The sequence below is a fragment of the Lethenteron reissneri genome, chromosome 20 (genome assembly GCF_015708825.2).
Source record: "Lethenteron reissneri isolate LAM-NWPU_2019-01 chromosome 20, ASM1570882v1, whole genome shotgun sequence".
In the NCBI taxonomy this organism is placed as follows: domain Eukaryota; kingdom Metazoa; phylum Chordata; class Hyperoartia; order Petromyzontiformes; family Petromyzontidae; genus Lethenteron; species Lethenteron reissneri.
Genome location: NC_083798.1, coordinates 2,763,799 through 2,791,020, shown reverse-complemented (window position 1 = coordinate 2,791,020; position 27,222 = coordinate 2,763,799). Strand labels below are relative to the sequence as shown.

Below are 27,222 nucleotides of genomic sequence, written 5' to 3'. Positions count from 1 at the left end.
GTTTGACAAACCACCTCGAATGAAACACCGTCTAATCGTCTCATCGACTAAATATCTGGCTCATCCCGATTGACTTCACGTGGCGGGCTCGCAGCATACACTGTGCGCGTGCCAAGTGTCTTCGCATTCAGAGTTCATTCAGTAATTTCTTCTTTGTCGCTTGTGTTACACAATCTGGGGAACCCAGGAGAGGTTTGCAGGCTAGAAATAAAACCTGTCCGCTCTATAGGGGTTGTGTCTTTAAAAGGTGGTGTGTTTAACTGTTTGGCATTTATTTTTTATATCCACTTGACAATTATGTTTGGTTGTGGAGTTAATTTGTTTTAATCTGCTTCAATTGTCACTGAGAGCTCATGTTGACGGTGTGGTAGTTGGTGCCTGGTCAGACACTTAGCAACGGCGAACCCGTCTACAATTAAAGTTTTTTTCATGGATGCCATTGACCTACTCGATGCCAATCGAGCGGCACCCTTAGATTGGTGACCAAAGAGAATACCTATAGCCAGATGTGGGTAGTATAGGTGTGCTCCAGGGAGGTCACTTGTTGGCTGTGCAACAGCTCGGGGATTTGGTAGAAGAAAGCAAGCGATGGTCACGTGTGGTGGCAGCACCAGCATTGCCAGTGGTGGCCTTTGACCTTGTCATCATGGACACAAACATTGCTGAGAACTCTTTGATTTTTTTCATCGTGTAAACGGCCGCTGGCTAATTCTTCGTTAAATGTATTCTCAAGTCTGTTGCTGCCACCTTATATCGTAAACATAAGGGTTATAGCACAAAGCAAGTATCCTCATTGGTTCATGATGTGTGCACAAGTGTGTGGTTTAGTAGGTTTAAAAGCTGGGGGTAAAACCTTCTCGGACCTGGCAAACTTTCCTGTTGTGGTTGTGGCGTTTAGTTGGGCGGCAAGGTTGTGCAGCGGTCACACTGGGGCCTCGCAGCAATCACGTGCTGGGTTCGATTCCAACTTGGGTGCCTTTCTGTGTGGAGTTTGTATATTCTCCCCGTGTTATGCAGGGGTTTCCTCCCATTGCTAAAAACAAACAAATACAATGTAACTGGTATTAGCCAAACATCCCAATGCTACCAAAATATATATCTGAAAACTACACGAATAGGATTATCCATCGCAACATTGCCCCCCTACTGCAAAAAATTTTTTTTACACTACCCTATTGAGACTCAATGAGGCTTTCCTGGGTAAACACGTGTAATAACAACAACAACAAAACAATAATAACAATTTGTGTGTGTGGGTGGTGCAGGATGGAGAGCTCTGGCTGCTCGCTGTCCATCGGTCAGAATGTCCTGCACATGGACAGCTTCCACCGCAAGCTCAAGGAGCTGGAGGATGAGAACTTTTCACTGCTCTCAGAGGTGAGAGGGGGGGTGCCTTACAATCGCCGTCACTCATCCTCTCTTCCGCTGGCAAGGAAGCCTGGCTTCGTTCCATTGCGTGACACTCACATCGTGAGGACCCGGGGGTCCTACCATGCATATGCGATTTGCTGCATTAATTGCAAACGTTTTCTGTGATGGAACAAAAAAAACAAGGAAACAAAATAGACAATTGGATGACCACATGGTTTGCAAATTGTAAATGGGCTCTGGTGGAAAAAAATAGGTAACAAATGAATAGTCGGATGGCCGTGTGGTTTGCAACGCTTTAGCTCAGCTGCACAGCTTTGCAGAGGCGACCGGTCAAGACAAGTTTATTTGTTGGTTGAGTTGTCATGCCACTGATGTGCCATCGTGCTCTCCCTGCTCATTTTAACATTTTGCCACACTAATCCCCATTGCGGCCTTGAGCCGGTGGTTGAAATTCAACATTTTTATTGAGGGCCAGTCCCTCTAAATGGTACAGATTTGCTACCATAGTGCACTTCTACACTGAATATCAGTTTAGTAAAACCATTTTTACTGTAACTGAAGAAATATAGAACTCAAAATGTTTGTATTCTCCAGAAAATCATTCTTCCCACAATCTGGTACCTAATTTAATGACCACAAAGAGATGATGAGCTGGGTGGACTCCCGACTGCAAGTGATCGTGCAGTTCTCCCCGATTGAGTCAAGTGCTCCGGCCAAGTACATGACCTCTCAATTGTTCAACCTGCGTACCCGCGGGGCTCCTCTGAGTACTCCTCCCACACAAAGATAACACTTCATAAAAAATGAATTGCCCAAACATTCCAATTCAGTACGCTCTAGATAGTGAGTCTTGAGACCTGAGTGTGACTTTCCCCTATACAATACATGATGCCACTTTTCGTTGTTGTTTAATAGGCCTCTCATTTGAAGAATGAGACTCTGGACTACGAGGAGAAAGAGCAGCAGCTGGTGACGGACTGCGTGCGGGAACTAAGTATGTTCCAGGAGGAAATGCGTGAGTGTGTCATCCTGCGTGCCCATCGCATGCTGCCTTTTGTTGTTTTGGCTTTTTCTCATTTATTCATTTGCTGAGGTTCACTAAACCATCCGTATTCCCATCGTAGCACCCTGGTTGTCCTAAGGAAACTCACGCTCCTGCTCTAGTTGTGTACAACAGCTGTAGAATAAGTCAATTTAATGAATATGGCAAATGTACTCTTTGTTTTTTTCGGTAAAGTCACGTAGGTAAAAAATTAATAAATGAAAAACAACTAAATTTTTTTACCTACGTGACTTTACTGAAAAAACCAAAGAGTTTGAATTCTTGCAGTCACGAAAACTTCAAATCTAGAATGGTAAATGTATTCAGAGGAATTTACTTGTATATCATTATATTAATTACACTTATCTGCCTATCTATAATTTATCTTCCTGGCTTTCTCTTTTTATTTGCATTGCTTCGTGGGTTATTTCTGCTGAGACTGCTGATAATAACAAAAACAATCCTACCAACGTATTGTAAGGCTTACGACCAACATACACTGAGAATAACAATGCACACCCATCCACCTGCTGTTAGGTTTATGGTGTCGATCAGGAGGTAATAGCGGCCAATGCTGTGGTTGCCGCTAAACACCGCCACCATCACTTCCTTTCCCTCTGACACGTGCCACGGCAGTCGGCAGCCCGACCGTGCGTTGCGTCCCGGCTTGAGCGCTCACGGCGCTGCTTGCGCGTGCGTCCGCAACCCCTGCAGGAGCGTCGAGTGCGCACATCGCGCAGCTCACCGAGGATCTGTCACGGCGCAGCGAGGACGCGCTGAGGCAGCAGGAGGAAATCACCCAGCTGCTCTCCCAGATCGTCGACCTGCAGAAGAAGGTCAAAACGGTGAGTGGCACCGGGAATGAAGAGGCGGCCGGCTGGTTCGTCGGAATTGATGTCGTCCAAGAGCGTTGAAGCCGCCACTTGTGAAGCCGAGGGTTTGAATCCTGGCAGCGGTTTCGGTTGGTGGTGTGAAGCCCCGTCCACTGATCACTGCACACACGATGTTTTGATTTAAAGCTTTTGTGACTTCAGGGATTCATATTCTTGGTTCTTTCGGTAAAGTCACGTATATCAATATTATTTTATTATTTCCCTTCTACGTGACTTTACCGAAAGAACCAAGAATACACAATGTTTTGTTAAAGTCACTTATTGCGGCATATTACAGCTCTGTGGATTCAAATATTCAGTTGAACTTCCGTGTGGGACCTTTAAGAGGAGAGCCGCCTCGTGTTGAAGGCACTTCAGAAGTGGTTCCGTGATGCCATCTTGTGGTGGCTGTGGTACAACACAGGACCATGGCTGCGAGAGTTTTGAAGGGAAAGTTTCCACCTCGTGACGGCATGGCAACAGCGCGAGTACAAATTGCTGAAGAGCGAAACAAAAAAGTGACGAGTGGGATGGCACGTGAGCGGAATGGGACTCTTCATTTAGACTAGAGGAAGCAAGTTGCCAGGTCAACCAGGAAAGGCAGCAGCGGGGGCATCCAAAAGTCGAAGACCGAGGAGAAGACTGAGCAACAGATGGTGGTGATGAGACCCTGAAGCAAATCTTGGTGGTCTAGAATTGACTTTGCAACAGTTTGGAGGATCTGGCAGGGAAATGGCACAAGCGCTCGTACACACCTTCATTATTTTCTTGTCTTTACGGTATGCTTAAATGTCATATCATAGTGTTATGCAGAATGGTAACTAGATAATAGTTTTTTAATAAAAGCAGTTTACATATTAAATTAGTGTGGGGTGGAAGCCACTTCCTCTTTACAGCCGTCTGAGGTATTGGTGCGAAGTCCACAGTGATATGGCTGGGGCGAGTTTTTCCTTCCTACAACATATTTATTATATCAACCATCTAGAGACGATGGGCTTGGTGGACTCATAACGGGGAATTGAACTCACTTCTGTTGGGCTTTCAACCAACAGCGACGGAATTCCAGATTGACAAAGATCTACTGAAATTTGATTCTCATCTCAACGTATTTGCCAAATCATCTCTTTACCCTTCGCTGAGTACCACTTGGTGGAAATTCAGCAGTAGTCGTCTTGAAATCGTAGTCGTTGGCTCTGCATTGGCATCAGCCACACCGCTCTCCGGTCAGGTATGCTCTATCCTGTTTGTGTTATTGCACTGCATTGCAGCCTGCTGGTTTGTGTCGTTGCAGTACTCGGCCGAAAATGAGGAGTTGTCACAGCATCTGGGAGCAGCTAAGGATGCTCAGAGACAGCTCACAGCTGAGGTCTGTGCCTTCTGCACACACAGCATGCACATGCAGCGAACGTCCCCTTAAACACACTTCGACATTGCTTTTGCACGTGCATTTTATACGCAAGTTGTATTCAAAGTTTCCTATTCGTTTCAGAGTCATAGCGAGCAGTGTACACATCATGTCATACCGAGGAATGGCCTCTGGAAGATGTGACAACTACTTCTGAAATAACTTCAATTGGTCTCTTTATCCACACCATGTGACACAGTATTCTCTGATGGTACAATTTTGAAATATATTATTTTCAAAGGCAGAATATGTAAAACCAAGCAAAACACCAAATGTTAAATGTGATGTTTTTTTTGTGCATTGGAAACCAGGCAGAGACCATCACCTCTGCATATTTGGATCCTCGTTTCTTAGTTATCAATATTGGAGCCCGCACAGGGTGGATGACCTGGATGTGTAGCGCCTTCCCAACGGTGGTAGCCGCCCTCTGCAGAGAGGACAACACCAAAACGAGGGCGCGCTCCCAGGCGAGGTGCCCTGTCATGTGACCATGCCACCGCCACCACCGCCACTTTCTCTCTGCACGAGCCGTAGAGCAGAGGGCACGGCAACCCTTCGCGTGAGCCGGTTCTCTAGATTGTGCACCATACTCGTAGCACTAAGGATATCATGAAGGGAAGTGAAATGCTTTGTGTGCCTGTGTGCGTACGTGAGTCTTATACACATGTGTGTGTCTGCATCTGTCAGTCATCTCGGTCTGTCAACCCAAGCCAATGCAGGCAACGACAGCCTGATGTATTAGTCCACTCAATGTCAGTTTGTTGTAATACCAGCACTTGCCCCAACAGCCTGTTAAGGGTGTACGGGGGGTGGGGGGGGTAATCTTTGTCTTTGTAAACGTGTGTGTGTGTGCGCGCGCGTGCGTTTGTCGCCCAGGTGCGGGAGCTGCAGGAGAAGCTGGCGGAGTGCACGGACATGCTGCACGAGGCGCAGGAGGACGCGAAGAATCTGCGCAACCAGATCGCCCCGAGCACCACCCCGTACCGCTGGTTCCACCCGCTCGCTCAGTTCCCCCGGGTAACGGCATCGCAGAGAAACAACACGCCTCTCTCTCCCCCTTCAGCTCCTTACCTGTGGCCCCGTCTAGCTATTCACGTGAGAGAGGTTCCGTTAGGATTGTGGTCTTGAAGTGGGCACGGACGCAGCCCCGTCATCGCTCGGAGTAGATACAATTGGCTACAGTTTTGTGAGAATTCGACAACGATTCTATAATCTACCATTGGAATATGAAATTTGCACAACTGGTTGTAAACTGTTTATTTGAGCGGGAAAGCACTGACTTTGATATTGATCAGGGTTCTTCCCCTGGTGGAATGGCCGCGTCGAGCCATGCAGATCGGTGCGATGAAAGAGAGATTCACAAGGGATAGAGACGAGAAATCTGCAGACAAGGGATGATGATTGGTGATCACGCGTACAGCCGTCATGGCATCACAATGCCACGTGAAGTTATCGTTCCTGTGCATGTGACATGCGACGTCACGTGGCCTGCCGGCAGACGCTCACATTATTTTGTGGCTCGCCGAAAGACATAGATGAGAAATTCAGATATAATAATAGTAGTCATAATCAAAATGTTCCCATGGGTAGTGTTTATCTATATTTTAGACCCTGAGCCAGTGTAGAAAATTGTTCATTCCCATTGTGATGGACTCTTTACTCTCAGTAAAACCACTCTGAACTTCCTACAAAGTGGTACGAATATTGAGAAGGAATGATTGGCTGCGTCGATCTGAACCGGGATTTTGACTCTACAAATCGAGGTTTAAAATGAGCATCATTTTATTTGGTTCAAGGCTGATTGTATTTTGGAGAGACTTTGCCTTGTCATAGAAAGGTAGAATTTCCACTACTAGCTTTGAGCATCAGTCGATTAAGGACCACCCAATGCCCATTCGAGCATGGAGATTGATGCTTTTGCTGCTTAGTGATGTTGTTGTTGCTGCTGATGATGATGCTGTCTGCTGTAGACTCGTCTGTCGATATTAAATGTTGTCTTTACACCATTTCTAATCCTTGTGTTGATGACAATGATGGTGCTGTCACTGATACTAAAGAGGCTCATGCTGACGGTGATGATTTTTTTCTCGTGAATTTGTACTGATGCTTCGGGTTTGTCTGCTACATGCGGTGTTGATGATGATGATGATGGAGCTGTTGATGATGATGATAAAGCTCTTGATGATGATGAAGCTGTTGATGATGCTGCAGGACTCGTTGGCTGCTGAAATCGAGGGCACCATGAGAAAGGAGTTGCGATGGGACGAGCTGGGTCATAAGTACGCACCACACAGCAATTCTACATCGCTGACTGCATGCACACCGGCATCACCGTGGCACCAACAACTGCACCACCAGCGCCTAATTTCCAGAGGCTCGTTGATAGTACAATGAGAAATGTTCTACTCTGGTTTTGGCTGAATTATTAATTCCCTCAGAGTCCATAGAATGACTCTGTAGAAGGCTTGGCTTGGTGGCACGTGCCTTTGATCGAGTGCTATGGATGCAACAGCTGGGGGCTCATGCAGATTTATGAACTTTATTTCAAGAATATCCCTGCAGCGGAAATTTTGCCAATCCCTTGTTAAGGTGCATTTAAAAATTAGCAGGTAATGAGTGTACCCACGGAAACCAACGCACGCCAGGGAAAGAAACTCTTGTGTACCCACGGGGTATGAGCTCTTTTGCTGTACTGACACCTCCTGGCCACATCGCGGTGCAGCAGTTTGCGAGTTTCATAGCTCACGCTGGGCTTTGCCTCAAAGTGCTGGTGTAGAGTTGCGTGCCATTTCAGTTCAGATTTACTTGGTGACACGGCCAAGTAATATTCAGCCAAAGGCTGCTTTGCAAGAGAGACCCGCGTGCCAGCAGACTTGCCCATATCAATGGCATTGATAGGAGAAGGTTTTATTTTTTGCTCCATATCATATTCAGGTTAAACTAATGGTGTAATTTTATAATGAGACATCGTAATTTTAGCAAGTGAACGTTAATGTCCAGCGTAACAAGAAAAAAGGCCCCTGGAAGGTGATGTTACAGAACTACTGCTGCAGTGGCTTCACTAGGCCTCTTTTTTACGCTCGGTGCTCCGTATTATTAAATGTCTGGCACATTGTGCTTGCCACATTGAGATTAACCCGGTTTTTTGTTTTACTTGTTAGAGGTGTAATATATCGACATAATTGACACGTTAAAATTAATACAATGCCATTTTTTGGGAGTCCTTCTGTGATCAGACTGAGACTGACAACTGGCTACTCTTGAGAAACCAAGTTTATTGTGGATGTCTGAAACCGGCATGATAAAGCCAGGATCTATTTGGAGCTGGGTCATTGCTATGATATGATGAACCTCCATGCCAAACCGAACCCTTCCCAAAGAGTAATTTAAGCACTGGCTGCAACTTGGGATCTAGGCAGCAGGATTAGACTTGGCTGCCGGGCAACCAAACATTTGACCCACAAGTCAATCTTGCAGCTAGTCTTATCACGCACGTTTCGCAACATAAACGTCAGCTTTAGTCAGCCGGCAAATGATTTAAATCCGATTGTGTGGTGAGTCAACTCAACGACTGGCTTACGGGCAAAATGCCTGGTTGCCAAAACTTCCAGTTCGGTGCCAAACCCTGGCTCGTCGCTCTCCTCGCAGGGGCCACCAGAAGCGCGTGTTCGACACGGTGCGCATCGTCAACCAGACGGCGCGGCGCTCCGCCTCCTGCTGCCTCTCTCCGCTCCCCATCCCGGGCTCGAACCAGACTTCGGCGAGAGCGTCGCGGCCCCACAGCGGCACGGCGTCGCCGCGGTCCGGCCTCTACGGCTCGGACTTCTCCTCCGCGGCGCTGCTCGACAACCGCATGCGCAGCCTCCTTCTGGACGTCGACGCCCTCAACCACAAGTCAGTGCTGCCCCTCGTCAGCCTCCTGCGCCCGCCTCTGCCGCCCCCTTCCCCCGAGCTTCTCTCAGCGTTCACCCAGAACCTTCCGCCAGCAGCATTCATGGGTTCTCAAAAGCAGTATCGTTTCGTTCATGCACGTGTTCTTTCGTACGTTCATTGATTGCTGGAGGTTTGTCTTTTTTTGATCTTTAACGAAGCTTCGATATTGCATCTCGCAGCTTGGCACGCTCCCTTGGAGCGGCTCGTTTTTTTTGTTCGTATCATTCCCCTCGAGCGTAGCGAGTCGCGTGCCCACACCTCCCTCCCCCCCTCCCTTCCCCCCCCCACCCAGCGATGACAGGCGGCCGGGCCAGCCGGGCACGCCAGGCTCGCACGACCTGGAGACTGCTCTGCACCGCCTGTCGTTGCGGCGCGAGGCCTACCTGAGTGAGCGGCGCTTCATGGAGGAGGAGTGGGAGCGCCGTCTCGCCGAGCTGGCTTCGGGCCGCGACGGCGCCGGCAGCGCCGGCGGCGGAAGCGGTCGCCCCCCGACGCCGGGCTGCGGCAGCGGCAACGACGGCGACGGCGGTCGACTGTCGGACAGCGCTCACTCCTCGTCCGCCTCGTCGGCGTCGGTCGACTCGCACTCGTCCATGTCGCTGGCGTTCCGCTCGTACCTGCCGGACAAGCTGCAGATCGTCAAGCCGCTGGAAGGTGACGCGCCGCGCGCGTGGCGACGCTCCCTTCTGTCCTTCCTGCTGCTCCGGCTGCGGCCGCCCCCCCTTAGCCGGCCCGCGCGCCCCGCTCACGGCCTCCCCACGCACCGCACGTTCTTCTTTAAGGACAGCACGCTCGGCTGCCTCTTTGAGATCCTCTGACGCGGCGCGTTCGCGGCGGGGCTCCGTCTCCGCGGGCCACTAGCGGTGCTCGCTGTCAGCTTTAGAGGCAGGAGGTGGTGCCCCCCCCCCTCCAGTTTGAAGAGTGAACGAAATTCTGCCTCGGTTTTTCCAGTCAGACGAATCGTGTACATGCAGCCGTTGATGTTTGGAGTGCGCAAGCGTAAGCAATGTGAAACTCCTCTCGTCTGCCCTCCCAATTACCAGCTTATCGATTCGCTAAAATCTATCCGTGGAGATTCGAATTATCCACGCATCGGTTTTTATATTATTCACGATCTTGCACAGGTAAGGTAACTCTGACGTAGCTGCCAATGCATCCTATTTATCCGCGTTTGTCCGTGCTTCCTCGTGTGGGTCAGACGAGTAAACACCGCACCTCCCGCCCTCGCGTCAGTGCGAGTTTCGATGGGTTTGCTTTGTTGGTGAGGAAACGAACCCGTTCATGTTTGTTTCCTTCTGATCTTATTACCCGTGACCTGCCAAGACGGTGCATAATTATAATTATGTGTCGTGGGTGTACCAGTGGTGAACTCCCACCGCACCAGTGGATGCATCTGGCTTGCAGAGAAACCTCGATGACGCAACCATCCCACGTACTTGCACGTTGCCTGAGACTAGAAAAACTGAGGTGGAGTTTATTCATTCCGGGAAATAGGAATGTAAAATTTCCACCACTGGACGAGCAGTGGAGAGATGAGTGTTTCCCCAGTGCTCGTGTGTGCTCGGAGACACTTTGAATCTTTAAGCCAGTGTCCAGCTCACCCATCGCTGAGCTGTGCTCATGAAGTCAACTGTTCAATGAACGCAGCCGCACAGTCAATTATGAGTTACTAAATGACTGCTCGCTGGTCGAGACCTTTTTGTATCATTCACATGATGAGTAGACCATCACCCGTACGTATTGCCTGAGCACTAATCATGATTTACAAATGTAAGGAGTTTAAACAGAAGTGTCTTCTTGCTCAATTATGCATTGGGCATTACTCCTCTGCATCGGCTTCTCTGAGCCAGTGGTTGACACTGCTATGGCAAGGGCAGTTTATCCATGGCACAACTGCTGTTGACTTCATACAAATGAGCACTTGAAATTTCTCATCAACTCTTCTAAACAAGCCAAGGTTTCGTATGCCAAACAGGAACATGCAAAAATACAAATTAGAAAAATATATTTATATCGTAAACATCTTTTTTGTTATGAAGATGGTTTAAAATGTACCTGTATATATTACGGCTGTTTTAAAATGACCGTTTTTGCACTAAAATTGGTAAAGGAATCACATTGGTCAGTGAAAGCTTTTGCTATTGATGATTGCGTCTTATGGGCTTGTGTGTCGTTCGTCGCTGTCACATGAATATGTGAAGCTTTTTTGTTGTTCACCAATCACGTTTGAAATCACTCGCCACGTCCTTCTGTAAATGCATTCTTCATCTCCTGTTTTTCTCTTTAAATCGTCTTTGGATTTTATTAGCAATGTGATTTTGTCTTTCTTGCCTATCGCTTGAACTGCTTTGAGTGTCTTTTGTTGCATTGTTTTATTTTAATATTATTTAATCACCTATTTGTAGCTGCCAACTGTTTTGAATTGACGGTGCATTATTTGATATATAGAGGAATGCTTTGAGCTCTATATATTTTTTTATATATGTATATTGTGCATTGAAGAAAATTGGAGATATTTTTTTTTTTACCATGAGAATAGAGCAGTAGTGCTCATCTCCATTGATGACCTCGAGCCTCTCAAGGAAATTCCACATTCTCAAGATGACGGCCAGGAAAACCGCTCTTGACTATAAAAGAGCGGTTGTCGGCATGGGGGGATGGTATCCCAAGTTGATCCCCAACCAGGAGTTGAACTTATTGCATTTTGGTTGTGAGTTGAATGATGGAACCAAAGTGCCAACCTGGCTGGATGAGTTTGCATCTTTCTCGAATATTAAATGTTCGATCGTGATCTCAGTTTAGCCGCAGAATCACTGAGGCTCAGTGTCTGCTCCTTTGCCGTCCCCTCTGCTATGAACATTCGCTCACTCATTGGACTGAGACAAAATTCAACAAAATTAAGAGTGCTATTATGGCCAAAAATCAGTGTTGCCTTTGACTTTAAAAGTTGGCAGCTATGTAATATTACACGTCCTGAAAGGCCTTGGCTATGGATTAGTTTTTTTGCATTTTTGCAATCAAAATTATGACATTTCAGTTGCTGATAAACATTTTTAAAGCATACATCTTGTAAAGATGTTAAGATATGTCCTTTTCAGCCTGAAATAATTCTTTGTTTAATTTGTGTGTTTTTGATTTCTGTACCTTATTTTTGGCTTCTTTATCATTAATTTCTTATTAAAAGTTATGCCTCAGCCACTGTCTGGTACTCTATACATTTTGTCGATCTCCAATCGATAGCGTTATATGTGAGACATTCTTTTTACGTGCTGCATTTTCTCAGAAATCTCAATGTTTTAATACGCAAAGAAAATTTTACGTAGAAAAACTGGAAAATATTCAGTTGGGTGGCAATCCTCTTGAATCATGCAAACATCATTGTCTGAGTAACCTGCAGAGCTGTGGATATTCACAGTCCCAACGGCAGTGTCTGATCTCTCTCCATATGTTCACATTTCACAAAGCGATTTCCATTTCATCTACACCAGAGGGAAGTTGGGCTGAGTTAACCTCCAATGGATCTTACAGCCCTCCTTTTGTGAATTAAACACACGACCACAATGCCACCTGACCAGACATTACATATGAACACGTGTGTGTGTGTGTATGTCCAGAACAAAACCTTGGTAAGAGCTCGACTGTCGTGAGCTTGACTGCCTGCATTACTTCCTGCCCTCCACATCCAACACGACTGTTTACGTGAAGCGTTAACTTTACACAAAGTTCATAACAGGCACTTTCACCACATCGTTTTTGTGGCCCAGCTTGACTCTGCACCGGTAGTTTTTTTTGAGTCCATCTGACGACACACGTGTGTGCATGTGTGGTCCATGTGGGAAGCGGTGGTGCAGTGGCTAGTGCACTCTGCAACAAACCCAATGACCTCGTTGGAGTTCCCGGCTATGGGCTACGTCACGGGCGAGGACAGCTCCTCCGTACACGAGTGCTTGGTGCGACGTGTAAACATCGACAGTGGGGAGACGATGGTGGGCAGGCATGCACTGTGCTGGTCCTAATATGTGCTTCACTCAATTTGGTCTGTTAAAGTATTTGTCCCAACAGTTTGTTAAAGGCTACACAAGGGGGGGGGGGGGGTGGAATATTTGTAATTTTTGTGTGCTTGAGGAGCAGTGGTATTGTGGTATGAACCTGGATATGTCGATTCAATTTCATAAATGGCAGATGGTGTCCGAACCTGTCTTGGTCGTTTTATAGGTCAACTTAGCCCGGTTTAGTGCAACATGTGGCACTGTGGAGACAAAGGCAGACGCTTGTGGTGCTGGCCACACAACCACTCAATTTCCATGCAAGCATTCATAGGTGTCTACCAACACCATTTGCTCTTACAGTCATTTGCACGCTTATTTGTGTGTGAATACATCTGTATGCCAACTGGAGGTTTGAGTTCAACACTGTAATCCCAGCCGCCATGATTCAGCCGTGGGTAACGCACGCGGCAATCCATATCTGAACCTGGTCTGGGTCAGCGTCATCCCAAACAAATGAATACTTTCCGCAGTATTTCCACCGTCAGCGCCGGGCAGACGAACGTGGTCACCGTTTTGCTGTGCCCACACTCGATGGGCGGGGGTCGGGCGGGGGTCGGCGGGGGCTGTGCAGGGACTCTCCAACAGCGCTTGCTCTGGCAGGGCGGCGTCCCGCGGGGCTAAGCGGGGGATTCCGCGCGCGTGTCGCCCTTTGCCGTGCTCGAGCAGGCTCCATGACGCTGCAGCAGTGGCAGCAGCTGGCCCAGCCGCACCTGGGCGGGATCCTGGACGCGCGCCCCGGCGTCATCACCAAGGACTCGTGGCCGACCCTCCCCCCACCCTCGTGGGGTCATCCCATCTACCGGATGAGCGACTACGAGGAGGACGAGCCAGGTGAGGCCGCTTTGTGGCCACCTCACCGGCCGCCCGTCCCCCCTGCCGCGGTGCATCCGCTTGCGGAGGCCCGTGTCCTCTCGCCTTGGATACCGCAAATCTCTCCCCTGCGACCTCGCCTCCCCCCAAACTCCAGATGACTCAGAAGTGCTGCTGCCAGACTTGTTGCTCGTGTCCTCGAGCACAGACCGCATCGCTCGAGTCCTCAGGTCTCTCCACTGGTGACAGGATCGCCCCCGCGCCGTCTTCAAGATCCTCCAATGAATTGCCATTATTCAGTGCCACGAGTCTATTCATGACTCAATTCTTATTTTGGCAGATAAAAAAAAACTTCTACATGTATATGAGTAAAAAAAAGATGTTTACATGCACTGTTCGATGCATGTATCGTGTGCGTAACGATTGACTTCAGTCGGAGAATCCTCTGCACCGTGACCTTCAGTGTAGCGATTGATTGTAACCAGGGGCTGCCTGGCACATTTCCCCACCATTGTCCAATGCTTACGTGAAGTCCCCGGTGAGCACAATTAATGTGCTTCTCACCCACTGTTAACCCTTACCTCCCGTCCCTGACCTTCCCCCCCCCTCCCCCCACCGTTTGTTCTCCCCGTTCTGCCCCCAGTGTACTTCCCCGGCAAGTGCGTGTCCCAGACCAACTACACGTATACGCTCACCACGTGTCGAATCATGCACCCCTCGGATGTGACGGCCATCACCACCAGGTGAGCCCTTGCACTCGCCATGATGCTCGGGACTTGGTGTCGGATGCTGCTGCTGTTGTGCCGTCCCAAAGATGCCTCGCCGCTCCTGCATTTGCCATTGTGAATGAGGCAAAGCTGCTATGCGCACATAGCCTGCGGCCTGGTATGGCTGGCAATGTAACCGTGTTATTGTTGTGTTGTTGTTGTTCTGCATAGTCCCCGTGTAGTGCGGTGCTCTTGACCGTGTGGCATGTTGAACAAGAAGATGACGCTATGAAGCGTCAGTGTAGAAACATCAGCCACGAATGTTAAATTCACCTTCTGTATTTGTGAAACTGTCACAATCGTCAATACGTTGCTGCGGTCACCTATACTTCCATTGCAAACTTGCTCGTGTGTGTCAACAGGCTGTCACTTAGTTAACTCGATGACATTAAAGTGATTTTAGAGTGCTCAACAAAAGCCACAAAGGTCGTTAATTCAAATCGGAGTCCACTTTTCACAAACCGTAATGCATGTTGTCATGTTTAGTGAGTTTGATGGCCTCAGTGAGGTCACCAAAGTCTGCACAAAAGCACATTAATAATAATTGAGTCTTAACGCCATTTCACGAGGTGTACAACCAAAGAGGGCACAGCTGTAGTGGCTCTGCGATGTGGATCATGAAGGATGACAGCTAGAAGCCAGTGATGTCACCTCGAGGAAAAAGGCTTTACTTTGAGGGAGCTTCTCATGGAAATATCTTTTAATTTGCAAATAGGAATAAATATAGGAATATAATTTCGATCAAATGAACTACAATTAGATGAAATAAATCGGATTAAATAGGATGAATATTTCAAATGAATGTATTATATCTCACAAATGTAAATAGTAATTATAAAAAAAAACATGAAATTGTGTTCTCCTGCTCAAATTGTCAGGAAGACCTTTTAGGTGGCCTTGAGCCAGTGGTGCAAATTCCACATTCCCATGGCGGGGGCCAGTCTTGTTGTACCATCACCACCATGGACTTCCCACAAAGTAGTCTCACAATACTGACTTCATGAGTATGATGGGCTGAGTGAAGCCACAATGATGAAACCCACCCCTACCACACACGGCAGCCCACCTCTAGGGGTCAGTATTATTCCAGTTCAGTCGTTGATGATGCTTATTGGTGAAGATTTGGTCAAGTGTCAATTCTCCAAGACACAATTACAAATTTGATAATGGGACATTTGGACATTACGTGGAGTTCTTAAAATTAGTAGATATATAAAGGTATGTAAAAAAATAACATTAATGGCAATGAGTACAATTGGCTGCAAATTAATCTTTCTGTAATAGATAAGTAAGCTGACATGCACAGCATACGTGTCTACAGGATATGTACTAAGAATGTAAAAAATCATAAAAATCGAGTATTTTCCTCGTCATATCTGTCTCAATTGCATGCAAAACATTAATAATTCAATATTCTATTCATGTGTATTGTTTGTGGTAGGTTTGCCCATGAGCCACAAGGACAACACAAATAATCAGTTAATCACGAGTTTAAATGTGACACCACATATTGTGACAATTCATTGAGATGGTGAATCATTATTCGCCTAATTTACACCTAACTGTGCAAAGTGTTCCGTTATCACCACATTCTTCAAGTGCAAGCTCTCCGTTAGTAGAGCACATGCAAATCAGCACGTCACTGTGTGAGATGCTCACTTACTAAAGTTTTTCGGGAAGAGTACAACACAACTTTGGGATGTATTGGTTTCATCATTTAATATCTGAGGTTCAGAGAAGCACAATTAACACTTTTAAGAACCTTAGTGTTCTTTATTAATGGCTTTATAGCTGCAGGAAACACTCCGGTATATTCCATAAACTAAATTACGGGTCTTTTGAAAAACGATTTGTTTCTGCAATGAGCGCTGTTCTGGTTATACAGGGTGTGTGTGTGTTTTGTATATATTTCTGTGCAGTGGTTATTATATGAACTGGCCCTGGGCCTCTCTCGAGGTCGATTGCACATTAAATGAGTACCCGGCACCATGTGTGGACATCAGCGCTGGAGAAACAAAAGCAGCCGGGCGTGGTGTTAGCCACCCACCCACGCCATGCTGAGCTACCATTAATGCTTGCTAACAGCACTTACTCCAACAGTCTATTCATGGTTATACACGCGATGTTTGGCTTTGCCATATATGCATGTATCTGTCTGACGAGCAGCGTTGCAGTGGTTAATCCTCTAAACTAAGATCTCAGCGAATGCTGCCTCGTGTGATGCACATTGCCTTTAACAGTTGTAATACGAGCCTGCCGGAGGCCTACCCCCGATTGACTCAACCGGAGTTGAATTCCTAGCAAAGGGCATGGTCCATGGCCACCCTTCCCCATCGTGTGCCATGCCGGCCATTATCACGTGCTCACTAACGGCACTTGCTGCTAATGCTGGATGGGGGAATTATCATCTTCGTGTGTTAAGGTCACACTTTATATTTTATTTACCACTGACTGTGCGTCGTCTTGTAGCCGTTTCTGCACGACGTTATCTTTGATGCGCTTCACTGTTTTGTTATACTCAGGCTTTGGCTGAAATGTTTCATGAAGCCGTCTAAATTATAAACGGTCAACAACGAACAGTAAGACACTGCTACATTCAAATCCGCCCGAGCGTAGTTTTAGAACAAGTGATTATAACCCTTCCTGTAGTGTGTGCTGTCGGTAGACCTCTACTAACACGGTTATGGAAACACTCCTGTTTAAGTATGCCTTTAGATCTTCTGCTTTTAAAAATCTACGCTCATTAATGCTGAATTTTATGGACTGTAATTCTTTGGTGTCGTGATTTACAATGATTTAACTCCACTTCTCTCGCAAGTAGAGGTCAGCTTGGTTGAAAATGACCGTCTCTGATCTTGGGCTCAGGGTGCCAGAGCAATCTGCTTCACTTATTGCGGCACTCTCTTGTTGATGATGAAAAATCAGTGCAATCTTTTTTTTTCTAGATTTGAAGCTTTCGTGACTGCAAGGATTCATACGCTTTGTTTTTTTCGGTAAAGTCACGTAGGTAAAAAATAAAATTAAATTTAAGAAAATAACTAAATTAAATCACGACGTTTTGGGCGCAACACAAGCGTCCTTCTTCAGGTGGGGCCAACGTAGCGAAAGCACAACCGCTTAATTGTGTCTAAGAGATGGCTGTGACGAAGAATTATATAGACGCGACACACTTAAGCGGTTGTGCTTTAACTACGTTGTCCCTACCTGAAGAAGGACGCTTGTGTTGCGCCCAAAACGTCGTGATTTAATTGAGTTGTTTTCTTTTCTTTTATTTTTTACCTACGTGACTTTACCGAAAAAACCAAAGAGAATGAATCTTTTTCTTGGAGGACAATGCTCAATAAATGTGTATATACGTGTGGATGTGTGCCTACGGTGAGTCTAGCCAATGAAGCCGGTGTCTCTGCTCACGCGAGAAATGGGGCAGCAATAATCTCCTTCCAAGCCAGTCATGGAAATTCTACATTCCCTTGGCAGGGGGACCAGTTTTTTCCCCCATAATATACTCACCGTTCACTTCCCACAAAATGGTACTCGGGTTTATTGAACGCGGAGGGATGATATGTTAAGTGAAGCCACACTTGGGATGATAACACGCAACTGTCTGGTTGTGAGTCTCTTATCACCAGACCTTATGATTATTACTCAGATCCAGCTGTGTGGCGATATTTAATCAGGGATCAAATCAGCCCTTCATCCCTCTAGGCTTGATAAAAAAAATTAGTGCTACATCGTTCACAGTGGTCCACGGTGGTTGTCCTGTGAAAAGACTTGCCGCCTGTTATCAGCGAGTGACATTTCCATGACTGGCTCAGGGTTGAAACAGGAGATGAGCGTCACCCCATGCTCATGCGAGTGAGAAACCACGTCGTCCTGATGTCGTTAACCACACAATGCGCTCTCTCTCTGGCCCAGTGGCATTGTGCGCGTAGCGCTCGACTCGCTATGTTTCGGGCATGCAGACAATTTGACCTTGACTCCCTTGGCTGCACAACTTCAGAATCAGAATATTTATTTATACCGGAGGAATTCGATGAACTTTAAAGCTCTTTTTCTCAGATGTCCAGTAGGGGCGGGTCAGAACGTTACAACAGCTGGTAAGATAAACTATTTTTATCTCACCAGATAAAGCCCATTGAACTATGAACTTATTTTTCAGAAGCGACCCGGCCAGAAATGATAGCTCAACAAAATGGCTTACCACGTGGAAATTTCTAACAGTAAAATAATCTAAATAATCTTAATAGCAACTCCTGGCTGCCCATCGTATCACGGGCGTTGCTTCACAAATTGATCTTGTCGCACGCTCCTCTTCCCCGCAGCGGATCTGGCAGCCTCGCCACGAGGCTGTTTGACAGCGTAGCGTCCAGCCCCGTGCCGTCCCGCCGCGCCAGCCTCGCCGAGTCCTTCACCAACGCCCGCGAGTCGACCCGGACCTGCAGCGCGACCCTGCGCCTGCCGGAGCTGCTCCAGGAGCGCGGCATCTCTGCCGCGTCGCCGCCGCCGCCACCGCTGGCGGAGCAGCGGCAGCAGTTGGCCGCCGCGCACGGCATGACGAGCCGCCCCCGAACGTTGCCCCTGGCCACGGCGACACCGCCCAACTCGCCTTTGCGTGCCGACTTGCCCTCTCCGCTCTTGTCGCCGCTCGCTTTCCCGCCGCTGGGACAGCCGGCCGAGGTGTTCCTGGCCTCCAAGCCGGCCACGGCAGTCCTCAAGGAGGTCATGGGTCAACAGAGGCTGACGAGCAACACGGGAAGCCAGACGGAGCTCAGTGCCAACCACTTCACTCTGGTGCAGAGGCTGAGGAAGCTGGGCATCGGCTCATCGAACGTGGGCGTGCGCGGCGGTGGTAGCGCAAGCAGTGGTGGCGATGACGGTGGTGATGCCGACAGCGGTCGTAGTCGTGATGGCGATGGCTGCGATGGTGCTGCCGCTGCTACATCAGCATCAGCGGTTGCCAAGCCCTTGGCTGCAAAGTACGTGCAGATACTGGAGCGACTCACGCAGTCATTCGCCGGACGGCTGCGACCTGCTCTTGCGGGCATGACGGATTCGATTCGCGGAGCTGGCGAAAGTAAGTGCGGACATTATCATAGCAGCGGAGACCACGATAGTTGCACGGGCAGGGAAATGATGGATCCCGACGCCTGCCGTCGTGTCATCAGCCCCGAAGTGCCGTGCGGTGGCCTCAAGAGGTCCGCTGTCCGACCCGACGAAGTTGAATCGCGCGAGTCGAAGGTGGCAGCCGTTGGACTGGCCTGCGCACTGGGGTTCACGGATAGCAGCGAGCCTGCACGGGTCCACTTGCGCGGGGCTTGTGGAGATGACGACCGAGCCGACCGTTGGAACGTTGAGTGTGACTTGGTGAACAGCAAGTCGGCCGAAAAGCCAGTGTCTAGGCACGGGATGAAGCGGTCTCTGAGCCTGAACAGCGCGGTGTTGATAGGGGGAAGGTCTCCCCCGCAGACCAGCCCTCCAGGGCTGGCTGGGATCATGGAACTCTAACAAGCGATCTCGGCGATGCGAGCAACTGACGTGTGCGTAATGACCTGCGCAGAATGCACTGTGTAAATATATCGTGTGCCTAACTGTATTATAATGAAACGCAATTGGTATATTGCATGGATGAAAACGGCCTTTGATTGGTGCATTGTTACGGCAGTTGTTGTGTAGTTAACACGGTTAACAAGTGTGTTCGGATTGCATTTAAATACCAAAAGTTAAGAACAAAACAAGGACGACTGCGATTATCATGTACATCGTTTGTTCCATATTGCACTTGAATATGTCCATGTTTTATCTTCTCTACGTGTATAGCGGGTGTGGTTGTACAGGTGTATGTCTTCGTTTTGCTTGTATATATGTACTTTTTTTTATTACTTTTATTTTCTCATCTGGTAGAGTTACACAAAGCACGTTTTTATAATCACCCTCGATACACTGTTTGAGTTTACAGAGCTTCCATAAACACCGTCAGCTTATGTGTATCGCTATAGTTGTAAGCAGAAGAAACCCTTAACATCAGCACTTTAACATATCATTACTTTCAACATCACAGCCACCTTAAAAATCAATGTTATTTATCTGCGATGCACAGAAAACATGCAGCGCACTACATCTGTAAATTATCCACCACACATGTTAAACCAGGAACTTTTTTAACACCCAACACCGTGCATCCCAAACTGTAGAAGACGGTGTGGTTTTAAGCTGAATGCAACATGCAAAGAACAAAGGACACCATTGACTCCGAGTGCCATCCAGCCAAGGTTATGGATTATTGCCAGGATAAGTGCTCGCATGGGAAATGGAACTAGGATGAGGCCAGGAAAATCATACAATCTAAGGTTTGAAGAACTCGAGATACTAAAAGAGACAGCGAGGAAGAGTATGATGGAGAAAAAGCATTTTAATAGTTGATCAAACAGAGCAGTGTTCATGGGAGGGGAAAACAAGAATGAGCTGTCCTGCATATGCGAGACAGCGTGACAGCAGGAAATGCGAGTGAGAGTAAGATAACGCAGAGGTGTTGGAACAGCAGATAATTAACACCTTGCTACGACCAGTTTTAAACTGACACACTTCACACTGGTTTAGGCTTCCATGAACTGTGCAGCCTGTAGGCGACAATTCCCCAATCCCTTTGGTGGGAAAGATTTTGTGAGGTTAGGTGCGGTGAGGTATGGCGGGTTGTTGTTTTGCAAGTAATTCCTTAATTAGGTCTAAACCTTACACTATGAACTATGACAAAAAAAAAAAACTTTGTCATATATTAAGGTTGAGTTTACAATTTTAAAATCTAAAATTTTTTCTCCATTTGTTGCTGTTTTAAAAGAAATGTGGTTATTGAACGACGTGGTAAACTTGTGCTTCTCACCTAGTAAATACAAACACAACTTTGCCTACCATTCGAATAACCCACACTGGTGCTGTTCGGGTAAACAGCCAAGGTGACCCATTTTTAATTGGCTGCCTAAAACTGGTCATGGGAATGAGTCGGAAGTCACCACTCGTGGTGGTCACTGGGGCTTGTGGCCTGGCCCGGCTGCAGGACATCGAGTGCGCGTGCAATATCACCATCCTTGGTCTGAAGCGGACGGACGAGCCATGCTCCCTCGTCTCGAGAAGCCCGTGGAAAGCGTCTGCGGCAGAGCTTTTCGACCGGACGTGACTCGGCGTCGTTAGGGAGGATGGGGTAAGCGGCGGCCTCCCTCGGTCCTCCGTCGTCCTACTCGCGTCATCCCCAGGTGTCACATTGCTCCACTCATCATCGCATTGTTTGCATAGAGGTTCCCAAAGCTTGTAGAGGCCCCAACACTTGTGTTAAATCCCCCCCCATGGGATAGCACAACCCCCAACATGCATGGCAGCCAAAATTAAAGGAATGCGAGGACCCTTGGGAGCCACGGCATCCGTGTCGTCCATGTGGGCAAGGGGCGCCATGTGGCCAAGGGGCACCATGTGGTCCAGTGGCGCGAACCCATCCCCAGGCACGAGGCCCTTGCTGCTGCCAGTTAGGGAACGGGATGCCCTCTGTGCCCTCCGTTCCGCCCGTGCTCGCTGTGCCCACCGTGCCCACGCCGTGCACCCTGATCGAGTTTGATGTACGCGCGGAACACATCCTCGGAAAGGTTGCCCAGAGCTTCCGTAACCTCCTGGTCACTGGAGAATGCGATGAATGCCATCATCAAAATCCTTGTAATGCATGGTGAAGCTTGCATCGGCCGAGGATGGGAAGGCCTGGGCAATGTTCCCCTTGAGGTAGATGAAGCTGCTGCTTGCATCCACGTCCATGGCCACGTGGCGAGTCTCCGGACGAGACACGTGCTTGCGCAGCAAAATTAGCGTTTACGGTGAAGGCCATCGTTGATATCGGTCGGCGAAGGGGCCGCCTCGCTACACTTGACAAGGGACAGCTTGTTAAGGTCAGCCGAGAGAGACCAAGGTGGGAGCGAAAGGATCAGTCTTCTCAGCGAGCTTGCTAAAGGCCCTCTGTTTATGTGCGATGCACCACTGACATAGTGCCATCCCCCCCGTGTACGTTGTATAAAGTGTATATAATATGTACATATTTAACAAATAATTTATATGTGCTCAAAAGGAATTTAAAGCTTTACTGCCAGTTGTGCTTCTAACATTGAATCCTTTGTCGCTCGGTGTTAAATGATGCCACTCAACATGTTTTTACTTTGATAAAAGCAAAGGGAATGCTTATGATAGCAGATGCAGACAGTTGGTAGGGTAGTACAGTATGCACTTTTTGAAACAATGAGGCCGAATTGTGAATATTAAAATTAACTGAAAGCGTACTTGAAAAGTGGACTCACTATGCACTTGGAGTATACATTGGGAAGCTGCGTAAGTATTCATGAACACGGGTTCAGCCTCAAGTGTCGGCATTGAAACCTGCGTTCCTGTGAATCTGTTTTCCAGTCCCTACCTGTGGGGAAACCGTAATTCACGTGTTTCAATGGGAATTCTAAATGATACTGGGCTGCCGAATGTGACCTGGGAACACTTTCAAAAGTAAAATCGAAGTGTCTCCCTGCTGAAGTGAGCATGGGGTGATGGTCATATCCATTGGCGCGACCCTGACCCCGCGGATTAAATTCCACATGTTATGGGGGGGGGGGCATCAACACATGTTACGTTACCCTTAAATCGTTTAACAGATTAAAGGCCTGATGCAAGAAGGGGTGAACTGAAGGTTTAACTAATCACAGCATCCATTACCAGCCTCCTGCTGAATGAAGGCCTCAACCACATTGTGACCATCCGTCACGGCCTTGCGAGTGATCCACCTCGCTGCTGCCTGCCGTACACGGGCTTGGCTCATCGCCCCCATCCCTGCGGCGTGCGTGTCCCATGCGCGTGTCCTTTCTGTTGGCTGCCAATGCATCACCAGCCTCCTCCATTGGCCATCATCCTTTCTGTCCATCTCTCCTGCTCGAGGCCACTTAAGCTTCTTAGCAGTCAATACGATGTCTCAGTAATTTGCTTCGATTTTCTGGTTATTGAGTTCCGCTACTTGCCCGCTCACGTCCCTCCATGCACTTTTCAATTTCTTTTCCAGCGTCCACCTTTTCGATTCGTATGTCTATCGTGCGTTAAAATACTCAAATGTCAGCTTGCTCGATTGAGTGTGGGGTGGCGCTCCTCACCGTGGAAATTCGACATTCCTGTGGCAGGGGCCAGGCTGTCCATAGGAAGGACAGTTGGGCACTGACTGCACATCGAGCTTTCAAGCTGCCGAGTCGGTCGCTCTGCCACAGTGCCATTCAGCCAGATTAATAATACGCATGCTTATTAATAACATTTTCTTTTTTTTCCTGTGTGGACTGAATACAATTGGAAGTGGGTAAATTTGGGAGAGATTTGGGTTAGATAACATTTCTGAGTTAAAATCCCAGTTTGGGTCAAGTTGTCCGCATCTATCACCAGCAGCTGTCATCTGGACCTCAGTACCCTGTTCAAAGCCACGTGGAATTTTCTCCCTCGGCTCAGCACTGACAATGGAGATCAACAAGCATCGCTCCGAAAAACAAGGATATTAACGTTTGAAACGCAGCGTTAATGTGCCAGGATACTTACATATTCTGCATAGAATAATTTGTATTATCAACACTACAATCGAAAATACCATGTATGCAAATTAGAAGTCAAAAACAGTTTGAGAACATCAAGGGTGTTCTAGAAATACCGAGGCAATTCTGGAGTGGGGTACCGAGTTAATTCTATGAAGACCAAATGTAGCCCCTTTAGAGCTAGCAATATTATTTATATAGACTTTTATAGTATAACAACATAATAAAGTGATAAAAAGGACGAAGCCACTGAAATTCACAATCCAATTTCGAAACGCAACATCCAACGCTTCCTGTGGAGTCGCAGTCGTAACCACCACGATGCATTGGGAAACTGCCCCGGCACCTTGCACGCGGATCCAACGTCGATGTCCATTGCCAGTGAGTTCCCTTGGCCGTGCGTGTGGGACGCGGTCCACCCAGCCACGTTGTTACGAAGACACCACCTGTTTCTGTGCCCACGTGTTCACAGTGGTGCAAGTTTATATAACACACCTTGACTACTTGCATCTTCCTTCATGAAGTTAGTTGCGTTATATGGTGTATAATCAAGTACGTATTATTGTATACATTGTGCACTAACTTGTGTACAGTTTTGTATATATTGCTGTATATTGCTGCGATACTGTGTGTACAAACCAAAATATTGTATATATATGGTAAACGGTAGACATATATGCGTGCCACCACACCATGTATAAAATAGTCTTTACCGTACTGTATATAATGTATAAACAATTACAAAGGTCCCCCATGTAGCCGTCTAGCCCGATGGGGCGAGTGCTGTTTGCAGACATCTGAGAGTGCCGGCAGAGCACCGGGGAGGCTTGCAGTGGGCAGCAACACGCAGCACGTCTGGCCAGTGTCGCCTCCCCATCACGAGATTGACACTCCGCGCGAGGTACTCATTTTTAAGGCTTACCTACCGCGAGTCAATCTGGGGAGTTGAAGCCAAGTTGCACTATAACAGAGCACTTAACTGAAATTGGGTCAATCCGAGTTAAAATCTTGGTGGGAGGTTGATACACTCCCCCTCCCCCCATCATTCCTCTGCTGCCGAAACAAAGTGCCACTTTATGGAAAGTCAAAACGACGACTTTGTATCAATCGGTTGGTCCCCGTGATAGGAATATGGAATTGCCACCACTGGCTTGAATTTCAAGCCCCTCGAGAGAAAAGAGGGCCGTCCAGTGCACGTTTAATGGAGAGACATTGAGGCCCTGGCCATAAGCCGGTTCAGACACCAATTTACACTAGCGCTGTATTGGACCAAAGCGTGAACACTGGTCCTCGACAAAGGTCAGTGTGCGAACCCCCCCACCACAGCACCACAGGCCCAGATCTACACCAGAAAAACCAATGCCCGCTTTGGTCATCAGAGTTGCGAAAATGCAATAAACACAAATCACGAGCTGCAGTTTCTGTTTTATGCGATGTTTTGAAATGCAACCTATATATCGTTGAATTGATTCACACACACACACGTGTTTTCATGCTTTTCCGCTGGACTTAAACTGACGGAGCGCTTTGGCATCTGTGAGCTTTGTTCATTGACGCAAGTTGTACATATTGTCTCTACTTTTGCAAATGCATAACGTAAATTTTTTTGTGGGTTTTTAAAAAATAAAATTCTCAGCTTCGTTAAATACGTTTTTTTCCCCTCCAAGTCGTGCAATAAACATGTCAGTCCGTCAGTTGACATGAACGGCTGGGGTCCATTGCATTCATCCACATTGATCTCTGCTGCATATGCCCTCAGTAGTAGCCAATTCATTGATGCTTTCATAGCATTCTCAGGGAACAGAGTAACATGACATATGTAGTGGCTTTACTTAGAGACACACACTAACTCAGGAGGCAACATGCTTATTCTATAGACCACAACGGGCTAACGACATAAACTGGGTCAGGACAGTCGGCACACTGCCTGACCCACGATGCCGAGCACGAAGACCAAACACCGAAGAACCAGGCGAAGAGGCAGCACGGAGGACTCCATTCCAGCAGACAGCCCCGACCCAGCCTTGGGACCTCCCTTTAATGCCGCCCAGCGTGGCCTGGCTCCGCCCTCGGCCACGCCCCCTTCTGGACCTACCAGAAGGTTCTGGGCCATACCCCACGTGTCCCTTCTGTCACCTTTGGCCCACATCCTTACCCTGGCCTATCACGTGCTCTTGCCAGCCAACCGGGCTGCTACATCCTCAGATGCCCCCTCTCTGCCAGCCACTAGCACTACGCCCCCTAGGGACCGGTTCCGTGACATTGCATGCCCTACTGGTAGAGAGGGCTACTACACTCCCAGGGCACATCTCGATCAGTAACTGGCGCTAGGCGCCGTAGTGACCCATTGTATCTCACTAGACATAGTATCAGATAATTGCTCCTGAACGGTGTTACAGAACTACAACCAAATGACCCTAAATGTGACCGTCCTCGTCTGATCTTGGAAGCTAAGGAGAATTGACCCTGGTTAATGTTTGGATGAGAGACTGCCAGGGTATATAGGTTGCTGTAGGCTTAGGCTGCAAGGTGTCCCGGAGATGCGGCACAGCAATGGATTGAAACTGTGTGGAACTTTGCGTGTTATAAGAATAGGTTTCATCCCAGTATTCTGGTTTCCTCCCACATTCCAAATACTCACAAATTAAGAATGTCTTCAGACTAAATAAGGACATTAACTCTGTCTCAAGAAAAATCTCCGCTACTTGTCTACATGTAAACCCATCATTCTATAAGACCGTGCTTGGTTCTTGCACTGTGCTGAGATTAATCGCAAAAACAAATGTGAAGTATTTTTTCTTGTACCCTGAAATGATGTGATGTATTTCCTGCTGTGAGAGGTATGAAAGGAATTGGCTTACAATCTGGCAGTGCTGCAGTGGCAGAGTGCTCGCACCATTATTGGAGTGTCGTGGGTTCTTGGTTCAAATGCCAGTCGGGGGGTATTCTTAGCCCATCATTTTTAAGGGGCCGATAAAATATTGAATACTTTGTGGGAGGATGTCATTGATTGTCCGATTGAGAGGCAAGCTTCTGTCAGAAAGGAAAGTGGAACTTTACACCAATGTTTTTTATCATAAATTGAAATGAGTACTACTCCATGCTCGTTTACATTTTGATGCATTCGTTGCTGACAGGTTGGGAAAATCATCTCCCGATACTTGAGAACTCTATTAAATCACAAGTGGTTATAACGTGGATTTGATTCCAAGTTCTTAATGGGCATTGCTCTGACTTCACCTTCACCCTGAGACGCCTTGCCTTTTAAGGTGTATCTTCTTGGTTCTTTCGGTAAAGTCACGTAGAATGGAAATAATAAAATAATAAAATAAAACATAATAATATAATTCTCGCGACGTTTCGGCCACAACGCAAGCAGCCGTCCTCAG

At 47.6% G+C, this 27,222-nt stretch overlaps 1 protein-coding gene across 7 annotated transcripts in view; it reads left to right on the top strand.

Moving 5' to 3' along the window:
• Positions 1 to 25,532, top strand: part of LOC133344601 (trafficking kinesin-binding protein 1-like) — an 83,132-nt gene extending 57,600 nt beyond the window's left edge. For 6 of the 7 annotated variants that reach the window (XM_061554609.1, XM_061554606.1, XM_061554610.1 and 3 more), the window contains 11 exons: positions 1,266 to 1,377; positions 2,287 to 2,386; positions 3,128 to 3,258; positions 4,577 to 4,651; positions 5,567 to 5,707; positions 6,902 to 6,969; positions 8,339 to 8,584; positions 8,916 to 9,277; positions 13,339 to 13,503; positions 14,126 to 14,225; positions 18,572 to 25,532. In XM_061554609.1, the coding sequence (XP_061410593.1) occupies positions 1,266 to 1,377; positions 2,287 to 2,386; positions 3,128 to 3,258; positions 4,577 to 4,651; positions 5,567 to 5,707; positions 6,902 to 6,969; positions 8,339 to 8,584; positions 8,916 to 9,277; positions 13,339 to 13,503; positions 14,126 to 14,225; positions 18,572 to 19,754 (2,683 nt within the window). In that variant the 3' untranslated portion in view covers positions 19,755 to 25,532. The remainder of the gene's footprint in view (positions 1 to 1,265; positions 1,378 to 2,286; positions 2,387 to 3,127; positions 3,259 to 4,576; positions 4,652 to 5,566; positions 5,708 to 6,901; positions 6,970 to 8,338; positions 8,585 to 8,915; positions 9,278 to 13,338; positions 13,504 to 14,125; positions 14,226 to 18,571) is intronic. The other variant, XM_061554605.1, reaches the window with a different exon arrangement.
• Positions 25,533 to 27,222: the final 1,690 nt, after the last annotated feature.